Source organism: Zootoca vivipara, chromosome 1 (genome assembly GCF_963506605.1).
Source record: "Zootoca vivipara chromosome 1, rZooViv1.1, whole genome shotgun sequence".
NCBI lineage: Eukaryota > Metazoa > Chordata > Lepidosauria > Squamata > Lacertidae > Zootoca > Zootoca vivipara.
This window is the reverse complement of record NC_083276.1, coordinates 14310473-14335160: the sequence shown is the minus strand read 5'-3', so window position 1 is coordinate 14335160 and position 24688 is coordinate 14310473. Positions and strand designations below refer to the sequence as shown.

General features: G+C 42.9%; 1 protein-coding gene across 4 annotated transcripts in view; it reads right to left on the bottom strand.

Moving 5' to 3' along the window:
* Positions 1-228: 228 nt before the first annotated feature.
* The window catches only part of CDC42BPB (CDC42 binding protein kinase beta), a 98882-nt gene continuing 74422 nt past the window's right edge, over positions 229-24688 (bottom strand). For 2 of the 4 annotated variants that reach the window (XM_035105453.2, XM_035105471.2), the window contains 15 exons: positions 24511-24585; positions 22972-23077; positions 21955-22091; positions 20069-20208; positions 19515-19596; positions 17220-17436; positions 16212-16274; positions 13038-13634; positions 8844-8941; positions 8651-8735; positions 8019-8139; positions 7784-7901; positions 6036-6141; positions 5883-5953; positions 229-2197 (listed from right to left, as the gene is read on the bottom strand). In XM_035105453.2, the coding sequence (XP_034961344.2) occupies positions 2066-2197; positions 5883-5953; positions 6036-6141; positions 7784-7901; positions 8019-8139; positions 8651-8735; positions 8844-8941; positions 13038-13634; positions 16212-16274; positions 17220-17436; positions 19515-19596; positions 20069-20208; positions 21955-22091; positions 22972-23077; positions 24511-24585 (2148 nt within the window). In that variant the 3' untranslated portion in view covers positions 229-2065. The remainder of the gene's footprint in view (positions 2198-5882; positions 5954-6035; positions 6142-7783; positions 7902-8018; positions 8140-8650; positions 8736-8843; positions 8942-13037; positions 13635-16211; positions 16275-17219; positions 17437-19514; positions 19597-20068; positions 20209-21954; positions 22092-22971; positions 23078-24510; positions 24586-24688) is intronic. The other 2 variants (XM_035105462.2, XM_035105480.2) reach the window with 1 other exon arrangement.

Genomic DNA, 24688 nt, shown 5'->3' with positions numbered 1-24688 from the left:
CAAGTTGCAGGAAGCAACTTCAGGTGCTGATACATTTCTCGTCCTTGGAAGACCACTTAAGAGTTGCTGTTTGTATTGAGGTTGCGTATTTGGTTGGTTGAAAGTGAAACATAGAACACAGCGTTGTTCTTCCTATTTCAAATCATGTCCTGGTGACTTTCAAACGAACCAGGCAGGCATGAGAGCCCAATGTATGCTTGACCAGAGAAAGAAGACAGGAGCACTGGGTACTTTTTAAAACCTTCCTCTTCTGCTTTATTGACAAGTAAATTGTTCAAAAATGTTCTCACAATTCAATAATTACAAAGACCTCAGACTTACATTTAAAAAAAGGAGTAAAAACCAGAAAACCCCAAAAGCAGTAGTGTCCAGCTCAAAACTGAGCTTCATTGATCAAGAATCTGAGAAAAGAGCAAGTATTGTCAAACACTTAATGTAACAGGATTAAATGTTGACTAGAGCCACTTGATTTAAAACTAGGGATAAGTGCATGTCCTATACAGTGTTTCAGGAAAGAGTATTAGCCATTGGTATAGCATTAGCCCATAGAACCAGATTTTTTTAAAAAAAACAATTGACATCCAACTGTCATCAAATTGGCACAGAAGGCACACTAATGTGACAATGACAAACTGGATATGCCAGCCACAGAATTAATTACACACGCTTTTTTAAATGAAACATGATCACAATCCCCCCCCCCCCGAAGGGTGTGTGGAGAGGTGGAGGTGGGGAAGAGGGAAAATTACTAAATGTATAATACATGGAAGCATGAGATTAAATATACACGCAATATGTCACCGCTGCACTTGGGCCGTAGCAAAATATACAGGAGTGTGCTGTGCATTTTTTTCTTTTTTCTCTACATGATCAATACTTTTGATTAGCAATCATGGGGTCTTCATGCAGGCGAGGATACAATGAACTGGGGAAGGTGGTGGTAGGGAGAAGATGAGGCACCCTCATATACACATCCTTCAACATTTCCACTTTGGTTACCAATCAAGATAGACCGATGGTTTAAGTACTACTACACAATCCCATCACATAAGCAGCCTTCAAGGGAGCGATCCCAAGAGAACGCTCGCTAGCATATTTTATTTTATCTTAATGTAGTGTATCTTTAATGCTGGAACAAAAGCAAAACAAAAAAAGGAATTACAAGAATGTCCGTGAAGATGGTAGGAGGAAAAGCAGAGTAAAACCTGTTTCACAGCAGTCTTTTTTTTCTTCTCATCTTTTTTTGAAAGCCCTGCCCCGGCTAATGATGAACTGAAGAGGTCTAAAAAAGCAGGGTAAGGATAAAACATCACCGGCAATAGTTTTATGTACATGACTAAAAAGTTGGGAGAAGGACATTTACAAAGCTGAGAATGTATGTAATGGCTAAATAAGTTAAAAGGCCACAAACTAGAACCTCGGTTTTCAACTTCCTGACATATTTCTACTGATGCTGGGAATGGCCCTACAGCTTCCTATCATTCTCCTAAAACTTGAAAAAACACACAACCAGAATATATTTTGAATATATTTAGCCAAGGATGCAAGTAGCCTGCTTTTATAGCCTGCTTTTTACTTCCAACTCAAAAGGACCATCTCCCCCCCCACTAAAAGGATTTCCTGTTAACGAGACATTACATCATCCTATAGAAAAATATTCCTGACACCGCACTGTAGTAAAAAAAAACTACCAGCGACTCTTCTCTATTTTCTTTCCAACTTAAATATGAAGACCGTTTACCAAAAGCCTGTAGTGTATGTCACATTAATATCACGTCTGTGCAGAAATTGATCCGCCATAGGGTTAAGAACAAACAGTTTTGCATAAAAAACAGTAACAACTTGATCCGTGTAGTAATAAAGAACTCGCTCCTCCTTTTTTTAATTCCCCCAAATCTACACCTCTAAACTATAGAATTTACTTTTGTGCAACACTAGAAATTCAGTATCAAGTCTTGGCACAGTTGTTGGGAGACGGGCATCCTGCTCTTGAACACTCCGTGGAGTGTTCCCAGATGCCGATGGTCCCAAATAGGATTTGGGGAGGGAGGGGGGAGCCGTAGTGTTATGCATCGCAGGTCGATTGGTCCAATCCATCAAGCGTCAGCTGATTCCTATGTGGGGAGTTGGGACTTGGGGGCCCGCTTGGGTTCGAGCTGTTGGAAGGAGTCGAGTGTTTGGTGGAATCTGAGTCAGGCTGCAAAAAAAAAAAGGAAAGGGAAAATACTGCATGTCAAGCATCTGAAACCACTAGGAGACAGAGGCAGTGCAACAAGTGCTCCCGAAAGAACTGTGCCCAAATTACACCTCATCACGCTATTAGTGCTGACAGTGTGAAAAGAGGGAAGGGAGAGATGGGAAGAGGAGGAAGGATGAAAAGAAAGCCTGTCTTCCTTCTCAGCATAGTCCTATTGCGGAAGGTGTTCTCAGGGGCTGACTGAGAGCAAATCTTCTGAGCCATTTAGATGGTCTTGGGGGAAATTTCCCAGAGTTTCTGGATTTGGGGGCAGGGGACCCTCAAGCCAACCTGAGGAGAGCTTTGAAAGACTAGCCCATCTCTAGTTCAAGCAGCTGCCTTGTAGGTTTCTATGCATTAAACCCGTCTTCGGTCAGAAGCCAGAGCTCATCATTTCCCAAGTCCTTGCACAGAGAGCACCCAGCCTGCTGTCTTGATAAACATGAAGCCAAAACGGGAGGAAAAAGTGTCCTAGGAAGAGGGGGAAAGAAATGGCGGGGTGAGGAGTGTTCAGCACAAACACCCTCCATAGATCCTTCTGTGCTTTATGCTGCAGCCTTCCTACTTTAGAAAAGTTTGAGGTGAAGTCACTTGAAGAGGCAGGCTTGGATCCTAAGACAAATTAAATTAAGGAAGCTCATGGAAGGAAAGTTTCCTGTCTTTTTCTCCCCCAGAACTCCATCCTACGTTGTTCAGGATGGTGCCCTCATGCTTCCAGAGAGGCTTCTCAAGGGTCACAGATTGCTGAAGAGGGGAGGAGAGGATGAGAAGCCTTCCTTCCATTGTTTGAACTTCTCTTGGGGTCCAAGCTGCAAATGTAGTTTGGGCCTCAGCTTGTTATGGAACTTGGAATAGTCTCTCTCTCTCTCTCTCTCTCTCTCTCTCTCTCTCTCTCTCTCTCTCTCTCTCTCTCACCCCCCCCCCCTGTGTGTGTGGCATAGCAGCACCTCTTTCATCCACAGGGAGAAAACATAATGGGCATACATTCACCCCCACAGATGGGAAAGGAGTGGGGCAGGATTGGACAGTATTAAAGGCAGAGTATCCACTCCCATCTCTCTTCCTGCTCCTGACAGCAGCCTTGGATGGCTGTTTTACATTAAAAGCAACAACAGCAACACACCACCACCACAAACCCCCAGATAGGGGAAAGAATCACTCAGTTGTGAGTAGCTTGGAATAGCAGGGGCAAAGACCGTTATGTAAAACAGCTGATGAATTTGTCCACTGGTTATTTATGTTATGTCCTTGACAGCAAAAAAAAGAAATTGAAGGTTTCTGACTGCAAATGGTGTCAGGGAAGACACAAATGGCAGCCCAAAATGAGGAATTCACTGGACAGTCAGTTGCGCCTATCCAGCCAGCATTATTTTCTAGATTTGTTCTTGATGGCTCTGTGGTGTAGCCCTTCCCTTTTCGCTTCAGCCATTTGCTTGGACATTTTCCCAGCATTTTGGAATGCAGTTAGCTCTTTGCAAAGTACAGCAGAACTGTTGCTGCGCCAGCCCATTTAATTGGGGGAAGAAGAATTTATATTTAGCCAACAGATTAAAAGGCGATATCGCTGAGAAATACCATCAGCAAGGTTTTGCTGTGGGTGTAAACAGCAACTTCAGACAATCATTTAGGCAAGATCTGTTAAGGGAGAGCTGTGACAAGGCAAGGAGCCACCGAGCAGAATTCCCCCGAGTTTCACAGCACACTGTTGATATAAACAGAAGTACAAAACATCAAATGAACAGGCAATAGCTCGCATGCTCTGATCTTAACTATTGGAAGCATAAACTGAAGATGCCACGTAAAAACCTGACACTTATGGCAACCTGCTGGGCAATTCTCAGGGCTACAGCTGCAAGCTTCGCCTCTTATTTGGGTCGCCATGGATGGAGTCTGCAGCAGTGTGGTTTCTGCAGTCCTCATGGGGCAAAATCAACAGAATGGGTTCTTGTGAAACTCCTCAATACATGTTGGACTGCTGACCCACGGTGCAAATGGCAGAAATTTAAAAAAACAACAACCACCACACACCAGTGACAGCCCACAGCTCAAAGAGTGCTGGATCTAGTGCAGTATTCAGTAGAAAAGGGGCAAGGGTCAACAGATATTTGGGGAGTTTTTAGTAGATGCTTTGAAGCTCACTTTAACCCTTTCATATGCACCTTCCTAACACATGCTTCTTTCCCCCACGACACCCACCAGGCACTATTGTTTATTTAAAGGTATTTTTTTTATTCCACCTCTCTCAAAACGGGAAGCACCACCATTAAAGGAAGGAACAGGTGGGAAGGAATAGGAGGCTGAGGGAAGCAGATGGGCAAACATGACCCTCAGAGCCTGATGCAACTGGACTGCCTCCCCCGACATGGGCAAACTGGAACATAGGACGCCAGCTCCCACTCCAGCCTGTCTGTTTTGCTTTGAGCATGTCATTTGTGGCATACCCTTCATTTTATAAATACTATAAACCACTTTCATGACTATAGTTGAAAACTGATATATAAATATACTACCTTAAATTTTGTTTACTATTGGCAGTTACAGTACTTTAGTCCCCCAATGGCTCCTTCACTAACAAAGAGGCTACAATCACTACGTATTCATAAAACAGCCTCATCACTGCCACTGCTAACAGTGCTAGAGGGTATCGGAGGAGGAGGAGGAGGAGGAGAACAACAGATTTAAAAGCTGCAGGCTTCTTAAAAAGGTCCAGCCAACCAGTGACAGCTGTATTCTATGATACAATTGCAAAAATGATTTTGCAAGAGATGGAAGGAAAGCATTTGTGTGAACCCACAAATTAGGAAACCACTGCATGGCTATGTTCGCTCCTGATTTCAGTCCCGGAGACATCCTCCACTAGGACAATCGTCTTCCTTTGATTAGAAAGGGCTGTAGCTTTGCATGCAGAAGGTCCCAGGTTCAATCCCCGGCATCTCCAAGCAGGGCTTGGAAAAACTTGACTGAATCCTGGAGAGCTACTGCCAATGAGTGCAGACAATATAGAGCAGATTAGCCAATGGTCTCACTCAGTACAAGGCAACCTCTTACGTTCCTTGTACATGTCATTAAAATCAGCCATAGCAGCTCCTGGGTTTTCATGAATTAGGAACCAATTTCAAAAATGCAGTTGGTACTGTTTGATAATCTCTCTAACACTCCAGGAACGTCGCTAAAAGTTTATGCAAGGTGGCAGACCAACGTGCTGGCAAAGAGTGCTAGGATAAGGAATCCAGGCTGTGTTCTTCTAAAGCAGTGCTTCCAAAACTTGGGTCTCCAGCTGTTTTGAACTACAGTTCCCATCCCTTGCTAGCTAGGGATGATGGGAGTTGTAGTCCAAAAACAGCTGGAGTCCCAAGTTTGGGAAACACTGTTCTAAAGCTTATCACCTATTTTGGATCCTCAATTATGAACTGTTGCCAAGTGTTTGAGTGTGTGTTTCTTGGGAATCAGAGCTTTCAAAACATATCTCCCCAGTATTTTGTAGTGAAGGAGTCTTCTAGAATAAAGATTCCTGAAGGTCAATGAAACCTGAGATCTGGCACTTGAGATATACACAAACAACCAAACAGCTGCTGTATACATAGAAGGCTCTTTCCAGACTGCACCAATATGAGGAAACCAAAGGGTGTCTACAGATAGATCTCACCTCTTTGTCAAACTCCTGGTCTGGATCAGACATACTCCTCAAGGGCATAGCTGCTCCTAGGTCACTGCCACCTGTAAAGCAAATATGTTTGAGACTCTCCACCGAGAGGTTTACAAAACTGCAGGTTATAAATAGATCCATTTCTACTGTTACCTGAAGATGGCCATGAAATGTAGCTTTTGTTTCTCTGAGGTGCTTGGCGTGAAATGTTGGTCGTGGGAGGACAAGCCTTTTCATCTTGTGAAGGAGGTAAGACGCTCTGCAGCAGAAATGTAGCCACAGACAATTAGACAAGACACTTTCAACGTTATTTTGTTTTTCAGTGAAACATTTAGCAAAGTTTTTTTAAAAAACACCGAAGGAATACTGCTTTCAGAGCTATTGTATGGTGGTACTTTTTACAAACTAAGCTTCGCTTGCTAAAGAGGGCCATTTAACACAAAGGCACATCATTGAAATAACCGACAAGGGGGCAATTTATCCCCCCCCCCCCGCCTCCCAAAAAGCAAGCGAAACAAAACTGAGTCATCAGTCTAAGTTCCTTCCAAGTGCTGGAGGCAGGATAACAGAACTCACCAGTAAACCAGACTGTGGAAAAGAAAAGAATGGAGTTTGACTGCAAATCATGCCTCAAGGTTTTTTCCAATTACAAACATATGAAAATTGTTTTTGAGCTATGGTATATTTGACACCCGGAACAGTAAATACTGCTTTCAAAGTATTCTCTAGTGAGCTTTCCCTTTGCCACCTGCTGTTGGAAGGACCATAATCTAGTCCAGGCATCCCCAAACTTCGGCCCTCCAGATGTTTTGGACTACAATTCCCATCTTCCCTGACCACTGGTCTTGTTAGCTAGGGATCATGGGAGTTGTAGGCCAAAACATCTGGAGGGCCGCGGTTTGGGGATACCTGATCTAGTCTGTGTAGGGGTTTAGCAGGACAACCTGCTAACTCAAGTGTAGGATTCAGAGCAGCAAGCACTAGTTTATATATATATATATATATATATATATATATATATATATATATATATATATACAGGTTAGTAATTCCCTGCAAACTGCTAGTGCCCCCTCCCAACTCTTCTTTAATGTTGGCAGAGAGGCATAACGCCCACAGTCACCATCCAGTTCCTAAAGAGCTGCTCCTACCCTTGCTACAGAAGCAGAGGAGGGACAGGAAGAGGAGGAAAGCAGTGAGGAAGAATGGTCACTCTGGAGAAAGATTTCAGCAGAGATAGGGCTCATGTGATAGACGTGCTCAAAGCCTGTTGGAGGTGATATCAGAGCAGAATGTCGGGAGAGTGAAGGGGAAGGAAATTCGTTCTGTTATTTTAGACAAGACAAACAAGAAAAAGGAAGGAGGAGAGAATAGTTATTTAGAAAACACTATTGCACTCTTGGCAGTGATGCCTGCTTGCTTTCGGTGTCGTGTGCGTGTGCTGGCATTCTCAAAGAGAGTTTTCACGCTGCCTGCTCAGGCACCTGCCTTCCCTCCCCTTCCCCTCCTGGATAAGATTTGTTGCAGGGGTTGGGCTTGCATGCTTGGTCCTCTCACTATGGAAAGACCAGGGGGGGTTCCTAGGAGATACAACCCTTTTTAAAAGGGAGTTTGATTTCCCTGGGTTAGAAGACATCCTACAACTGAATAACTATCCTGTCATTCGCATCACCCTACCATGTAAAGCGAGCTGAAGGAAAGTGGAGAGAGAGCAGGCATGGCCAGGGCCTCCTCCTGATCCTTTCCAAAAGGTATATTAGGCTTGATTAAACATTGCAGCTGCCCCCTGGAAAATGAACAGCCATTCTGTTCAAGCTATAAAGTTCTTCTGCCAGCTTGTTCCCACGATTTGTGGGTTGTGGCTGAGCCTATCTGCTTTCCCTAGGAACAAGAAGTTTTACCAGTGGGAGATCCATGAGCACTTGCATCCCGTCTCCTGGTCCCATATGAGCCACGTGGTTGAAATTGGTCGGATTGGAAATCATTTTGGATCGGAGCTCAGGGTCTCGGAGCATCTCCCTAAACCAACAAAGACATTAAATGATGGTTTGCATAAGTAGAGTCTCCTTTACCACCAATTGCGGTGTGTGTGTGTGTGTGGGAGAGAGAAAGACAAGAGAAATAGTAAAGCCACACCTTCTTTGCTGTATTCTTTCTTCTTCAGGGACTTTAAAGACAAATCTTCTCTTGCTTCTGGTGCGAAGCATTTGCTTTTTGCTGTTGTCGGATGTCTCCGGCACGCTAAGGGCAGCTCCTGCTGTAACAAGACATAATGCAGTTTATATGGGTTCTTCCCCTCTTCAGTATATCCTCACAACAGAACAGCCCTCAGGTAGGTTAGGCAGAAGGTCTGTACAAGCCCTGCTGCGATGTAGGAGACTCATGCAGGAGTTCTTAATGGAATCCTTAAGCTTTTTTTTTGCAGAGGAACCTAGGAATTTACAAAGCATCAGGTGGACTCTTTGCTGAGCGAGGTGGGGTTACAGCCCTCTCTTATCTGATCTACAGAGTTGTGCCCTGCATGCACACGTGGGGAGTGTGGGCTAACCGCATCCACTACCTGCACACAGCCCCTAGAGGGCAGGCTGATGTTGAATGTGGCCCTTTGGACAAAGGAAGCTAGCCACCCATGGGTGCCTCTGTAATTTTTTACATGTGGCTGTAATTCTACACAGGCTCTACTTGCCTTCCCTACATCCCCAACACGTTACAACCACTCTTCTTTATCCCTTTTCCTTTGTGCCCCCCCCCCCACCAAACGCACTAACCTGAAAACTTGTTCTTGAAATAGATCAGTCGAGGAGGTTCACAGTTAAGGAGATTCAGTGTGCCCATCACATTTAGGGGTCTGATCTGGAGACAAAGCAAGGGAAGCTTAAAATTCATCCTCAACACACTGCCAAGAAGTTTGCAGTAAACGAATAAGGGCACTGTGTTTTACAGTACGGGCAAGCTACTTACCCTTCTTAAGCCGATAGTCTGAACCCATTCCATGGTGCTGACATTAAATACATCAACACCGTATTCACTGTAGACCGTTAAATAGAATGGACTGCAGCCTAGAGAGAAAATACGAACGCTGGTTATGGCTGCATACTTCTGAGATAAAGCTGAGCACCATCATTATTTCAACTGTTACTGTTTCTCAAGCCATCTCTCAGGTCTAGTTCTCGCTGATATAAGAAAATGAAAAGGCATTGGTTCTGGCAGTCAGCATATTAAGAACTCTTCCTCCTGACATTTAGCTTTCGGTGTGGGGTAAATTTATTGTAAAGGGAGCATTCCATCATGTGAACACCCTCACCCTCACCCATCCTGCACTGGTACAGCCCAGACAGATTCCTATCTAGGTATTTGTCTATTTGAAACCTTTTTCATACCTCCCATCATTCTATATAGATTTTCAGCACAGTGTGCCATCAGTTATATTGTATCTCAAAGACACTTGAAAAAAGGTCGTGAAGTAGCTTGTAGATCAGGCCTCTCTGGAGCAAGCAATTTTGTTGCAGATATTTCATTACAGATCACCATCACTTTAAATCTGCAGGGTCTTTTCCAATAGCCCCTCTCCACCAGCCTGCAAGGCAGGTCATCCTTCCCATTTACAGACAGAAAACGGAGGCTGGAAGATTTCTCCCAGGCCCAGCCTGACAATCCATCCTGGTGTCTACCAGCTATGCCTTCAAAGGGTTAATTCTTTGAAGATGGGAAGAGAGTCTTATTTTTCAAGAGAGACTGGAAGGCTACAGGAAAGCCAATATTGCTTCATAAGGTGCTTTTGAAGGCACAGTGCTAGATATGTCTAGCAACATATCTAGAACAAGAAAAATATGTTTTTAAAAAAAGTTAGAGATACACAGAACAAGCTATGCCACACACATTCATTTCTGCCTTTTAGAAAAAACAGCCCATTGCTGTAGGTGTTTTGATTTATGGCTTCCAAACACCAGCTGGCTACAACACACTTTTTGGGAGATGCATTTGACTTGCTTTCTGCTGTATAAAAGACACCTGCAAAGAACAACAAGACTGACAAGCCCTTTTACACGGTAGCAAGGCAGAAATACCTATTCCACTGGCAAGATTATCTGCGTAAATACAGAGGAAGAAGGAAAGACATGGTCAGGCCCGTCACTTCCACGAGGAAAGCTAAGACAGTTGTCTCAGGCGGCAGGGAAGGTGAAATGGCATCCCCTGGGCTCTCCGCCTCACCCCCTCTTCCATGCCTTGCTCCGAGGAAGGGTCAAGGGGGACCGTCCTCAGAGGAAGGCATTCTGGGTATGTTAGAAAAGTTTAAACAGAATTTCCAACTGCTCTGGAAGAAAGAAAAGGGGGGAAAGAAGTAAGGAGGAGGAGGAGGTGTGGCATAATCTCTTCTGCTGCACCTGGAAGTGAGGGAAATAGAAAGGTCATTGCACTCAGTTTCTGAATGAGGATGGTGTGAACTCCAGAAGCTATGGGGTTTTCCCAAAGGGAAGTGTGGTGTTCTATGGTCATAGGAAGTTGCCTATACAAGAAAACCCCTTTCAGAAATGATTAAGAGGAAACACAGCAGACCATTTCTCCCCACACGTGGTTGGGTACCTCGTGAAAAAGAGCCCCTCCCCAATAGTTCCAATGTGCAATGGTCTTTACCAATGGTCTTTCAAAATGGGGCACCTGATAGCAACAGTTCTCCTATTCCCGCCTCCCCCCCCCCAGCCTCTAGCTAACAACTACTGCAGGGATGGTACTTTTGTTAAGGACAAGCTCCTGTGCCTTAAATCGTTGAATGAATGAGATGTGCAACCGCTGAAGTATTTCCCATTACTGGAAAAGGTATAGCTGCTGCAGCTATGTTTGCCATACAGCTGCTTAAAGCATAGAAGACTCAGGTGGTGGTGTTTTTTTAAGGGAGAAAAAGAAAAAAAGACGTGGCACGTCTAAGCCACTCTTTAATTTTGTTGACTGTCTTACTCACATTTCTTAAATGTTTCAAGTGTTTAATCTCTCCCTCCCCGCCCAAAATAACTTCCATGATGTTATATAAGCCCACTTTCTTGGAAGCGGTCGCTACAGATCGCAGTTGGGAGGGCAAGCAAATTGCAAGAGAACAAGCCCAGACAGGACTAAGCATGCCATAAAAAGGTCCACGGACAAGGCTGACAAAGGTTTGCAAAAATGTGGGAGGGCAGGGAGGACCCCCTCTGTGCACTAGCACTATCAACACAACAGGGTACACATTCACACAGTACAGTGATTAGGAGAAGATGGGTTAACAATCTGCCTTTTAGAACAAGACATTTGAAAAGGTCAGTCAGATTTTTTAGGGAGTACACATTTACACACTATGCTTGAAGTTGACCGAACTAAACTATTGATTATCAACCTAAGAAGTACATGTTTTAGGGGGTGGCTCATATCTTACAATTAAGCCTTTACTACAGGCATCCCCAAACTGCGGCCCTCCATATGTTTTTGCCTACAACTCCCATGATCCCTAGCTAACAGGACCAGTGGTCAGGGATGATGGGAACTGTAGTCCAAAACATCTGGAGGGCCGAAGTTTGGGGATGCCTGCTTTACTAGGGCAAGAGGCAGCATGTCTGATTGTCAAAACGTAAGAGCAACCACCTATTTTCCCTGCCCATCTCACAGAAAAGCATTTTGCTCTAGCTTGTTAAAGCCCATGTATTGGAAGCACAGAATCTTGCCCTGTCCCTTTTCTTGTCATTGGCTTTGCAGCTAAACCAAGGAGACGCTTGGACAGTGCAAGTGGAACACAATTATTACCAACTTATATTGAAGGTTGTTTGTGTTTTATAACACGTCAAATCATGAAGTCTGATTGCTATACTCTAATATAAGGAAATGATCTACAAGGAGGATGTGAAGAAAAGTAGATAGAAGCTTCATGTATTTTAAAGGTTAATACAGTGGTACCTCTGGTTACGAACTTACTTCGTTCTGGAGGTCCGTTCTTAACCTGAAACCTTTCTTAACCTGAGGTACCACTTTAGCTAATGGGACCTCCCGCTGCCGCCACGCTGCCACCGCGCGATTTCTATTCTCATCCTGGGGTAAAGTTCTCAACTTGAGGTACTACTTCTGGGTCAGCGGAGTCTGTAACCCGAGGTGTTTGTAACCCAAACACCCTATACCACTGTGTAGGGTAACCTGCCTTTTGTACTCACCTACCTCTAAAAGCTCACAAGCAGAATTATCATTACGAAATTAACAAAAATGAGGTAAAGCAAAGTAAAGTGGAACTTACATTGCTATTATGGAATTAATTAATAATTAAATGTGTTAGTTGCTTTATTCTGCCAAGAACAACCCAAAATGACCCACAGACAGACAGACAATATACATATTACTGACAATATACTCTAAAACTCCAGATGACCCCACTCAGAAGTTTTATTTCGATGCCCAACAGCAGGGGAATAAAACGGAACCCTGAGGGAACCCCCAAACTGAAGGCTCCACATGGCTGAGAAGCACTTCCCAAGCATCACCTTCTGGAAATGTCCACATAAGTAGGACCACAAAGCAGTGCCATCCACCCCCCCCCCCAACTCAGACAGCTGCCCCAGAAAGATGGTATGGTATGGTATGGTATGGTATGGTATGGTATGGTATGGTATGGTATGGTATGGTATGGTATGGTATGGTATGGTATGGTATGGTATGGTATCAAAAGCCACTGAGAGGTCGAGGAGAATTAACAGGGCCACATTTTCCACCTCTCTTCTGGCACAGGTCATCACACAGGGCAACCAAAGCAGTTTCTGTGTCAAAACAAGGCCTAAACCCCAATTGAAATGAATCTAGAGAATCAGTTTCCTCCAAGAGCACCTGGATTTGGTCTGTGAACACCTGCTCAAGAACCTTGCCCAAGAAGAGGAGATTGGCAACTGGCCGGTAATGAAGGTTTCCTCCACTGCTTCTCACCCAGCCATCTAGCAGCTGGTATGTAGAGCAATGCAGCCTTCACTTAGCTGTCATAATTAGTAGGCACTGAAAGCCCCATTCAACATGTATAGGTCTATATTAGCTCCATCAAAAACAATGCTGGTATAGCGCAATTTAAAACCATGATGGTTAAAACAGTTATTTGCAGATTATTTTTCAGGCAAGTGAAGCAGCAACAGGAAAAAAAAAACATATACATACTACAGGCAGCAGGAGTTGCAGGCCACATTAGCTCTTGCATGCGTGACCTTCGACCTTGCGCATCAACGTACACTCCCAAAAGGCTGAAGCAAAGCAGGTATTCCTCATTGCTGAGCTCCACAGCACAAAGGGCGTCAAGAGGCTGTTGTGAAAGGAATGCAAGCGATGGGTCATTGGGATTTACCAGGTTTATAGATTGTCCATCACCCTGGATGTTCAACAGAGAGAAACCAGATGGGTAGCCAACACAAAGCCTGTCTTTGAGCACTGTCATCCACTGTATGCTGCCAGGTGCCTGGATTTCACTGAACTTTTTATGGAAAGGTTTAGTCCTATGAATTTCATAGCACAGAACCTGCCGTTTGACTGCCACAAACAAACTTGTTGAAGAGCTCTTCTTCAGTGTCCCAGTTGTAATGAACTGGCAGCCTTTAGTTTCAGGAAGCTTAACATCAAGAGTGCCTTCAGATCCATCCAGAGAGGAGCAGGGATACAAGTGAACATGATGATTCCGGCCACAGATAAGGATAATGATTTTCTCTTTGGGAGCCAGCTCTATCTGGTAGACCTTCTTGCAGTCAGCAGCTCGGACTATCACTGTGAAAACAACAGGTCAATGTGAGTAAGTGATAGGAGTGCAGACAGGCTGAGCCATATTAAGTGTTAGCAATGTAATTACTTATGATATATGCATATTTCCATAGTGATAGCAGCCTTTCTCAATCTGGTGCCCTCTAGATGTTGTGGTCTACAACACTCACCAGTTCCATGTAGCATGGCCAATGGTTAGTGATGATGGGTGTTCTAGTCCTCAACTTTTGGAGGGCCATGGGTTATGGGAGGCTGGTGGTAGGAAGACATAGTTTTGACCCAGTCTCACTCTCAACTTTCCCTTAAAACTGTACACTAATATTGCAATAGAACTTGTTACAGAGAAAGAATATTCTGACCTCTGCTTTGCAAAGCCTATCTTTTTTTAAAAAATGCAATTTCCATGGACCACTGGTATGTTTTAAACATACAAAGCAGGAGTGCATACTCTCATCTTTTAACAATAAGGTATAACTAAACTGTCTCAAATGATCCTATATTTCCCTTTCTGGATTAGCCCATTCAATCCAGTATTTTTGTAGGTAACATAGTACTATGCTTCTAGTTACAGGTAGGTAGCCGTGTTGGTTTGGCGTAGTTGAAACAACCAAACAAAAAATTTGCCCCTTCCAGTAGCTGCTTAGAGACCAACTAAGTTTGTCATTGGTATGAGAGAAGTTGCTGAACTGCTGGTAGTTTTTTTTCAGATCCATGAAACCAAGGGTTTCTTGAAGAGTGGTTTTATCACTGCTGCCTTTAAGCAGGAGGGACCACCCACTGGCAGGGAGGCATTAATCACCTCCCCGGCCCAGCCAACTGTCCCCTCCCTGTTAGTTTTTATCAGTCAAGAGGGGCTGATAAAATCTTCCTTTGTTAACAACAAAATTATAGCCACTTCTTCACAGTGATTGCGCTAAAAGGCAACTTTCTTGTTTTCCTTACTTTCTCTGTCTAGCATTATAAATACTGCCATAAATTTCATTCTGCTGGTTCTGTTTTTTGTACAACTCATTTCCTTGATAACAGAAGCAAACCTATACAATTCCATTGCAGCAGTAGCATGACACTGCTATTGTTCAGTTTAATCACATGCAGAGAAGCCAGAACCGTTCTCTTGAGTAAGGCTCAGGAAAGTATTCTACTTTTCTTTGGTAGAGAGAGAAATGTGATAGAGTTTATACTTTGCTATTCATTAGTTTGCCAGAAAACATGGTGCATCATACAATTATTTTCCTCAGGGGCATGGAAGGTGCATATATAAACACACTCTCACTAATTAATTCTAGTATTTAATGAGACTGTTAGAATAAGGAGAGTCATATTGACATGCAGAATATGGCCACAAGATGTACCCATAAAATAAAAATAAAATAAAATAGCCTCTAACCAGGGAAGAATAGATACTGATGTCTATAGACTAGTTATTCACTTGAGATAGTCAGTTTTCTGAAAGCTCGTTGACAAGCCATGAAGATTTTTCACTTCTACTGTAATAAATGAGAGCATGAGAGGAGAAATATTTGTCTGAAAATCATCACTGCCTTCAGACAGCCAAGTGAGAGAAAAGAATCATTATTCCTGTAACCCAGAAAAAAATGTACCTGTTTCTAATTACTCAAGTCTATCAAGAGTGCACATGGAGCAAAAAGCCAGCAAATTTCAATGACATTTCACATGCTTTCAGAAGTCATGTCTACTCCATGGCACTAGCAATCAATGCTGGGTGAACTCAGCAGAGATGGCCTGGACAACTTGTGACTTACAAAAACAACATAGGGCTGACATCTATGGTTTCACAAAGGGCTCAATAAATCTTCTGGTTTTGTTGCCTGCCTGAGATTACAAAAATGGTGTTTGAGAGTAATACCTGGCAGGTCACAATATACAGCTGGTAGGTGTCGATGGGCATGGTGCAGGCCTCCATTAAAGTTTTTATCACCACCACTTCATTCCCCTTTCACCGGTGATATGTGTGTGTGCTCTATTTGCTATAATATGTAGCAATAAAGCAGGTCTGCAAACTATTAAAACTTTTGCTTCGTGTGCAACGAAGCCCTGCATGGCAAACATGCCCAGCGTTAGCACAAGAGTCGACCACAGTTACATTCTTAAACTGTATTACGCTGCTGCATATTTTGGTTTCAATGTTAGCATGAGCATGGAAGCGTGCAGAAAGAGGCAAAATAGTAGATACCTTTTCTGGCTCTTTCATAGCTGAAAGCTCATCTGTGGAAACTGTATGGGGAATCCTTGGATGATCATTCTTCTAGGTGTCAACTGCCAGGGGCATGTGAATGCTTAGTACTGCAGGAACGCCTTTGCATTTATGGAGTTTGGAAATGCACTTAAAGGGACTTCTAAGGTGTTTATGGGGAACTGCAAACAATCCTTGCCTGCCTTCAGTGGTAAGATGACCAATGAGATTCTCTTCCGCCAAAAAGGCAACTGAGAGTGGCCAGCTTTTGTCAGATAAACAAGTTTTCTGTATAGGATGGATTGTTGTGTAACCAACTTTAAAACGGAACTTTTAAGTGATGGGGCTCAATAAAAAAAAGTGCTGATTGTAGAAAGAACTTCACTTACCATCACGGGTCACGTCTACAACATAGAGGCCTTCTTCAGCACCAATTGCTATTCTATCTCGATCTATTGGTAGTGGGGAGAGGGGGGAGGGAAACCACTATTAATATAAACAGTTTTGCAAATTGTGAGCTTCTGCTGTTCTAATGGAAGGGACCCATTTGACAGTGAAAGTGAGCTGGAGGGAGTTCACAACTCTACCAGCTCCCCAATTTATTTCTGGGCACCAACGAAAAGACATTATTCTAACCTTTGAAATCTCCAGTGGCCAGTTTATCTAATGGAACTAACATTTCTGTATCAGACTCCATGGACGCAGAGGTCACTAGAGGATGCTCTACTCTAAATTCCTTCTCTAATTTAGATTGGTGGGGGGGGGGGAAGAGGCTTTTTTCTGCAGCAGTGCCCTCCCCCTTTACCAGGCTGGTCTCATCTTCACTTTCTGAAGCAAGGAAGCAATTTCTATCCCAGCAAGCATTCAGAGGGCGAAGGGGATTATTGTTTTAATCAGCCTGATAATTTACATTGCTACAGCTATATGCTCTGTGGTTTTAAGCTGCTCTTAATATTGCATTTTATTTATTGCTCCAAAACTGTTTTTATGTGGTGCCATTGTGATAATTTTGGTAGCTGCCCTGAGGCCCATTGTCCAAGAGGCAGGCTATAAATATGAAAATAAATAATACCCCCAAATGAGAAGGCCTGTAGGGAAAATATGCACAATTGCATTTTAAGGCATCATTAGTGTATGAGCTAGCTGTTTTTCCTTAAGCCAAAAAGCAATGGGCATAAGAATAAGACAATCCATTCAAGCACTGCAGATGCCTACTGCAAACAGAGTTAATCATAATTAGCTTTTAAAAATCAATTAGTAAATTTCACACTACTAAGCTTCTCTGGGCACATATGCAGATGAGGAAAAATGCACGAGGATAGCAGCACAGGCAACACATTAGCTCCATCTGCAGCTGTAACAGCAAACATTCAAATGTCTCATTATATTCAACATACCTATAATAGTAGCAGCTAAACTGGCTTTAATGAGAGGAAGTGTGCTATCATAGGCTTCCTGCGGAATATGTACAACTTGGTTTTTGAGTTTATTTTTGTGCAGAATAGATTGCAGCCCCTCTAGGATTCCAACCCACTTTCGCTTCTCGTTCTCATTTTCTGTTAGGATCAGCAGAGAGCAGGTCTTTGAAGGCGAGCCTAAGAGAGAGGCTGTCACCTTGACAGCAAGAGGAAGCAAGATGAAAATATTCAACTGAAATTTGCTGCCTCTCTATTGCCGGAGAAATACATTGGCTAAAGCAAGTGGCAAATACATCACTTGTAACGACTTCGTAAAAGTGACAACTTCAATATACACAAGCCCTTCCACAGTTCCCCTTAAAGTCTTATGTGTAAAATCCTGTTTCGTGAAACCCTCAGTCATGCTAACATTTCCCTTAGTACAATGATTTGGAAATCTTTGCAGAATCCATTTTAATGTTGAGCTAAATTCTCACATTTACGGTATTTCGGGAAGTGGGTGTGGTTAGTTCATAGTACATTACTTTCAGCATGATGCACGTTTAGGGGGATGATGTGCATTATCTTGACCACATTTTAGATAGAAATGCAAGGTTGTGGGACATTAGAAATATTTTCATGAATTTACATTAAATGGGGCCAGTGTCATTTCTTGGCAATGCAACCCAAATCCTGCCTGGGGAAGAGGCAGTGGCAAAGTTGCACCTGCTGCTCAAAAGATGGTGGTGGGAGCAGGCAAATCACTTCAGAGGTGGGGCTGAGCCAGCCCCACTACTGTCACATGATACCACCAGCTTGCTCATATGACTGGGGAAACCAGCTGGGAGAAAAATGTTAATCTTTGTCTGGAGCCTCACTCCTTATTTCCACTGCTTGGCTGGTATGCCGTGCTCCACAGAATATTATGCAGTGGGCCAAAAGCAGCTGGGGGGAACAGACTGCACACTTCTGAATGAGAAACAGTAAAACAAGGCATGTTTCTTGACACGATGCATACTGACCGGAGAATAGGAATATTGCCTGGAGAATGCACATAATGCTATTGAGATAGGCACATTTCCAAGGGGCCTCTTGGAGATTATGGATGCTGATCAAGAAATGTCCACAATTCCTTCTTCATGGATGAGGCCTGGCGGCACGATGGCCAGTTGCATTAATCGTTCAACTTACATTACCCCTAACATGCTTATTATAAAAAGGCATGAAAGTCCCAAATGTGTTATGACCCAAAGCAAACAAATGAAAGGTCGGTAACATCTGTAGTACCTATGATAAGATTACTAGTTGTTGCTAGGGAGGTATATGCAGGTATAGGTCCATTCAATCAATGTATAGGAATCATTAATGAAAAGAGATGCAGTCCCATACAGCAGGGATGGGGAACTGTTGGCCCTCCGGATGTTGTGAATAGTTTTGATTAGTGTATCTAACTTACTTTTTTACATTTTAATAGGCTTCTTTAAATTGTTTATTTGCTCTTTTAAAAGGTGGCCCTTATATGCCAGTTGTCAAAAATTACAATTGCAAGGAAGAGACGGCTAGTTTAGATGCCTACCTGCTACTAGGCAATGCACCCTGCTAATATATTAGACAAGGACAGCAGCCTGGTCTAATGCACGTGTATGGTAGAGTTGTGCAAACCAGGGGTGGGAAACCTTTTTCTGCATTCCCTCAGGGGTAATCTGTTGGGGACCACATACTGGTTCTGATGTGGCCAGAGCCCAATATGGGCAGGGACACCCTTTTTCTCTCCCCTCTTCCAGAAGGTTGTCGGGGAAGGAACATGTATCTTTTGCTAGAAGTCTGAAATGATTGTTTTCAAAGGGATTCTCTTTCCTCCCGTGGCTTCGTTAATTTCAGCATTCCCACCCCTCCCCTTTTCCCTCCTCCCACTCTCTTCATCTCCCTTGGTGCTCCTTCACTCATATGAAATTAGGGCAGGGCGCTGCAGGTTGCCCACCTCTAGCATAAACCACCTTAATGTATTTCAGCAGTGTCCCAATTTTTTTGCCAGATAAGAGCACTTAATTTTAGTATCTGAAAGCAATAATTATTCATATAAAAATTGTAAACACACAGCCTGTCCTTCACAGATCAGTTACAGCGAATTTATTAATCTTCAAGAAACTCCTCTACCTACATGTTAAATGGACGTTTTAAAACTGAGATTTATACTAGAGACAGACAATACAATTATTTATCAATCATTCACTGAAGCAAGGTATGAGAGTAAAATAAAAACCATATTTGAACAAACAGATCAAATAGTCATACCCTGAATATGCAAGGAATATCTTTGCGGGTTGCATGTATAACATCCGATGCTAGGACAGAGCTCACGGAAAAATCTTCATCTCTGGTAAGAAACCAAATAATTCAAGTCACTGGTGTTGGATTTCACACCTATTTAAAAATACAGCTAAAGCAAAAGCTGACAGCCTCCTTTCCCTAGGACGTTAACACATGAACTGGTGTTAATTCTTGGTTGAGCAGTTCAGGCAGACCTTGGGTACAGATAAGCTAGTTATAGCAACAAGGGAAACCATTAGATTTTAGCAGGGAGAGGAGGAGAGGGAACAGACAAACACAGCAACAACATGTGCAAATGCAAGGCTCACTCTAACGTCATTTTGCAGACCAACATAGTCCTTTTGTCAAAAAGTTCCCTGAAATAACAAAGCACAGTACACTATTTTGATGAAGATTAAGGAGTTGTATGCCAATTTCTGATTGCTTTAATTGTATCCCAAAAAAATCCAGCATAAATTTACCATGCAAATGGGGGGGAAATGGGGTTTATCACCAAAAATGCCTACACCAATACAAACCTGAGATCTAGGACTTGACTTGCAACCACTCCCGGCTGGGTGGATTTCCCCTCAGGTACATCATAGAGGAATAGTTTACAGTCACAGACAACTGCATAGGCCCGCTGCCATCCTTTCTTAACTCCTGTTGGCTTTGGAACCTGTAAATAAACAAAGGTGCACATACACCATTCACATCTTAGCAGATAAAGTAGAAGCAGGACCCTTGAGCACATTTCCATGCTACATTTGACTCTGATTTTTAGTGCTACAATTTTTGGTGCTGTAATTTTTTATTATAGTGCTACAATTTCTTGTACAGAATATGAGTTCCATGAGCTTAGATGCATGTGCAAATGTATTGAGAATTATGCTATAAACCTGATGTGCTTATTGAAGGACTTATGACTTCCATGATGAACTCTGGAGTGCTATGGATCATGGAGCTATAAGAAACCAAACTGCATGCATAGTCATATGTGAATTCAAGCATAGAAATGCTAGTGTGTCTGGAAATATACGTAAAGAAACTCCAGGGAAGACAGATTTTTCTAAACATTCCTCTTTTACAAAACATTCCCCTTTTAAAAAATTAACTTCAGGATGTGTGCACTTCAGCCTTGCAACTGGAAAATATCAAAGAGAGCATAAGATGATGAGAACATTTAGCTCTCCCATTTAAAATTTAGCTAGAAACAAACCTCTATCACCTTTCCCAGAATTCTTTCTCAACTTTCAGTCTGTGGCAATCCAGCTGCCAGTTTCCAGAACTTTTTATCAAATCACCTGCTGTGCTCACTAGTATAAAGATTAGCACTAAGGGGATTACTATGAATTGTAAACAAAGCCTCAGGGGCTTTATCATAATTTGGGAAGATGGATGGATGGAGAGAGAATGGGTTTTTGGCACAATTCTAGGGAAGATCCTCTTATGCAGTTTGCCCCTTCTAGCATGTCAGATACTAGTGCAGAAGATACTAAGCCGTACGCCAAAGGAAAAATATTTTTGTAATATACTAAGATTATCAAATGCCTTCCAGCTACTGCTGCTGTAAAGAAGCAGTACACTAAAATGACACAAAGCAAGCATTTTGTTTTCTTCCCTTTAGCTTCTGCATAAAGTTTGTATTTTCAGTTGGGACTTTTCAGCTTGGAATTCTAATGCCCCATCTTATGTGATATCAAACACACACAGATTCTTTTTTCATATATACTTGCGCGTCTCTCAAAAGCAACAGCTATTTTTTACCCTAGCCTGCTGCTTAGTTAAGTGACAAAGCTATTTACATGTGCAACTTTCCATCTAGCTTTGATGCCGGGTGGGCCTCACGAGTTCATAGACCACACCACAATTACAGTATGTTTTTTAGGAGATGCAATAGGAACCAAAAGCATACCAAAACCATCAGGAGATACAACAGGAACCAATATACACAGATGAATTTGGTACACCGTGTTCTTTCAGTACCCTTGCTTCCTGTTTAACTAAACCAAATCCGTTTTTCTAATCTCTACATTTTGCTGAAGTGGGGTATGAAACCTGAAAGAAAGGTGATGTCTTTCTAAAGCAGTAAAGAATAAAATGTATTATATATCTATGACCTGAAGTGCAGGTCAAATAAACAAAGCTCTCCTTTCAGGTTTTATACCCCACCTGAGCAAAATGCAGTGAAGAAATTATTACACAATATACTGTGCTTTTATTGTACACTTCCAAGCTTGAAGGTTATTATTTAATACGGCACTGAATGAATTAATTGAGTTTGTACCTAATAACCTATGCCAATCAAACTACTGATTTTGGGGTAAAAACACAGTAGTGTTTTTAAAGATAGGTGGGGTTCAATTAACACTACTGTTAGAATCATAATTCTCTCCCTGCTTCTGCTCCTGTATAATTTTCCTACCTTGACGTAGCCTTTGTAGGCTGTTCCTATGCCTCTTTGAACATCTACCCCAAGGGGTCTCTTGGCTTGCTCTGGAGGTATAGGGCAGACTTGTGGTGCGCTGTCCTTGCAGGAAACATGGCATGCAAATGAACACACTAAGAAAGAAAAGGTGAACTTGTCAAAGTTCTTTGCTGTTACACAATAAAACCTAAAGTTCAGTTAAAAATAAGGAGCACAGCATCATACAAGTACAGTGTATTGCTATCATGAGGCTTTCCGATTAAAACAGCTGACACATGTGATTGGTAACACAGCTTCAACTCTATGGGTCGAAATGGAATTGGAACCCCTGCAATCCTCTCTTAACTCTTCCTGAAAATTTTATGGGCTCACATTAGTAACATAAATACCGTAACTTTCGCTCCATAAGACCTACTCCCCCCCCCCTCCTTAAAAATGAAGGGAAAATGTCTGCGCGTCTTATGGAGCGAAGACACTGGATGGCAGCGGGATCCCTCGAGCGGAGGGATGCCTCTGCTGCCGAAGTCATGGCTCCCAGCGGTGGCGGAGGGATGAGCAGCCAGGAATTGGGCTGCTCCCCCCTCCGCTGCCGCCGCAGACAACAGCAGAGGGGCGGGGGAGGGGCAAGCAGCCCGAAAGCAGGCTGCTCCCCCCGCCGCCGCCACCGCTGACAGCGGCAGAGGGGCGGGGGGAGGGACAAGCCAGCGGCATTTATTCAGAATATTTTTTTCTTGTTTTCCTTCTCTAAAAACTTAAGTGCGTCTTATGGTCAGGTGTGTCTTATGGAGTGAAAAAATACAGTAACTCGTTTCTACAGCTGACCCTTCAAATGGCGCAAATGACAATCACATTCAGCTCCTTTGCAATCGCTTTTAACTTCTATTTTACATCACCCAGCCTTTTGCTTTAATGAGGCATATAACCATTTCCTCCAGGTAACTGTCTTGCTGCAATGAAGATGTAAACATTATGCTGTTAGGTCTCTGAGTACTTAGAAGACTTAAGCCAACTTACCATCACAAGCGTAGCCCTGTCTAATCAATCCCACCATGAGGGAGGTGCAGTGGCTGCACTGTGTGGGGCTTGAAAAGGATTTGATACTGAGTTGATGAGCTTTAGGCTGGAATATAAATTCAGGGTAAATAACATTTTCAAAAGGTTAATAAAATGACAAGTAATTGTAAAATTGTATCAGTGGCAGAAGTTCCCACTTCAGTGGACCATGATTTGAAGAGGTGGCCCTGGTTACGCCTTCATTTACTTGAAATGGAATTTCAACAGAAACCATTACTCCTGAACTGTGTACTGAAATTATTATTATTATTAATTGGGCATCTTTTTGAAATAATATTCAATGCAACTTACAAAATATGTAGAGATCTAGCAGTTCAAATTCTCCCTTGTTAACCACAACGCTTGTAGGAAGTAATGCTAAAAAATATGCTCTCTAGACAAATCACACCATTTTCATTCCTACACTTAGCTGCATGGTGGAAGCAGTGGACGACACAGTTCTGAGACTGGGACTCCCTTGCTCTGCCACCGGGAGATGATCTCACCACCTATATGAGGGCAGAGAAGTTTGCCCTTATATACGTGGCTTGGGTTAGTGCTACATCCGAACCTAGGCCACTGGTTGCTTTGACTTGTTCTAGATTTCAGCCAAGGTGACTTATTGCTCATGGTTTGTCTAAGGGAGGCAAGCCACAAGCCCATGTTCAGATGCAACTCTATGCCATACCATGACTTAGCTAAGAACGTGGTAAGAATACTGCTAGGTCAAGCTAAATGCCCATCTAGTCCAGATGTCTGTGGAAAGCCCTAAGGGAAGCTCTGGGTAGAGTGGAAGCAGCAGGACCAGGACAGGAGTGAAGTGATCAATATTTTTTACTAAGCCTTGGTTTTGTTTAGTATTATGTGTACAATGATCCACTGTGTTGAAGTTGGTTCTTTCCATGGTTTTTCAGCACTGAAAGCTCTCTCTCCGGTGTGTGTGTGTGTGCATATTTGCTACCCACGCTTCATGGTGACGGGTGTGTAACAATTTTAAAATGAACACAGAAAATATATTGTGGTGGATTAGCATTGAATAAAATTTTGCATCGTGGCAAATTTTAACTATATGTAGACCAAGCAGACCAGACCTGCAACCTAAAGGAAATCTACTCCGGCACCCCAACAAAACTAAAGCAATGACTAAGGACACAACACACAGCAGTGTTTAATCACAAGCCTGCACAACTTGCAGCCTACAAAATCATACCCAGCTGATCTGCACCATACTGGCTTGCTGTGTGCTTAACAACCCCATTGTTTTTACAGTCCCAAGGAGACAGCAGACCTGTTGGGCTGCTACACCTGGCAAATGGGTTCCATAAGGCTTTGTAACAAGCCATGCAGGACCAATTTAAAATAATCCTAACAGATGAAAATGACGAACTCAGACAAAATTAACATACAGATGGCTTATGTATGGGATACAATCCTTTTCATATCTACACCCCCCACGAAAAAAAAAGTTCTAAGCAAAACAAGTCAACAAGTGCCCCCTACCTTTGGTACAGCTAGAGAAATGGACTGAATGGTGGGGGAAGGAGCAGCAGGCATCCTCTGAAGCCGATTTGGTTCCTGAATTGCAAAAAACTACAGTTGAGCAATTAAAGACTTCCAGGATCCAATATGCATTTGGTTTGGCAACAACTCGAGTATCTTTTTTGAAGGTGAGTAAGAG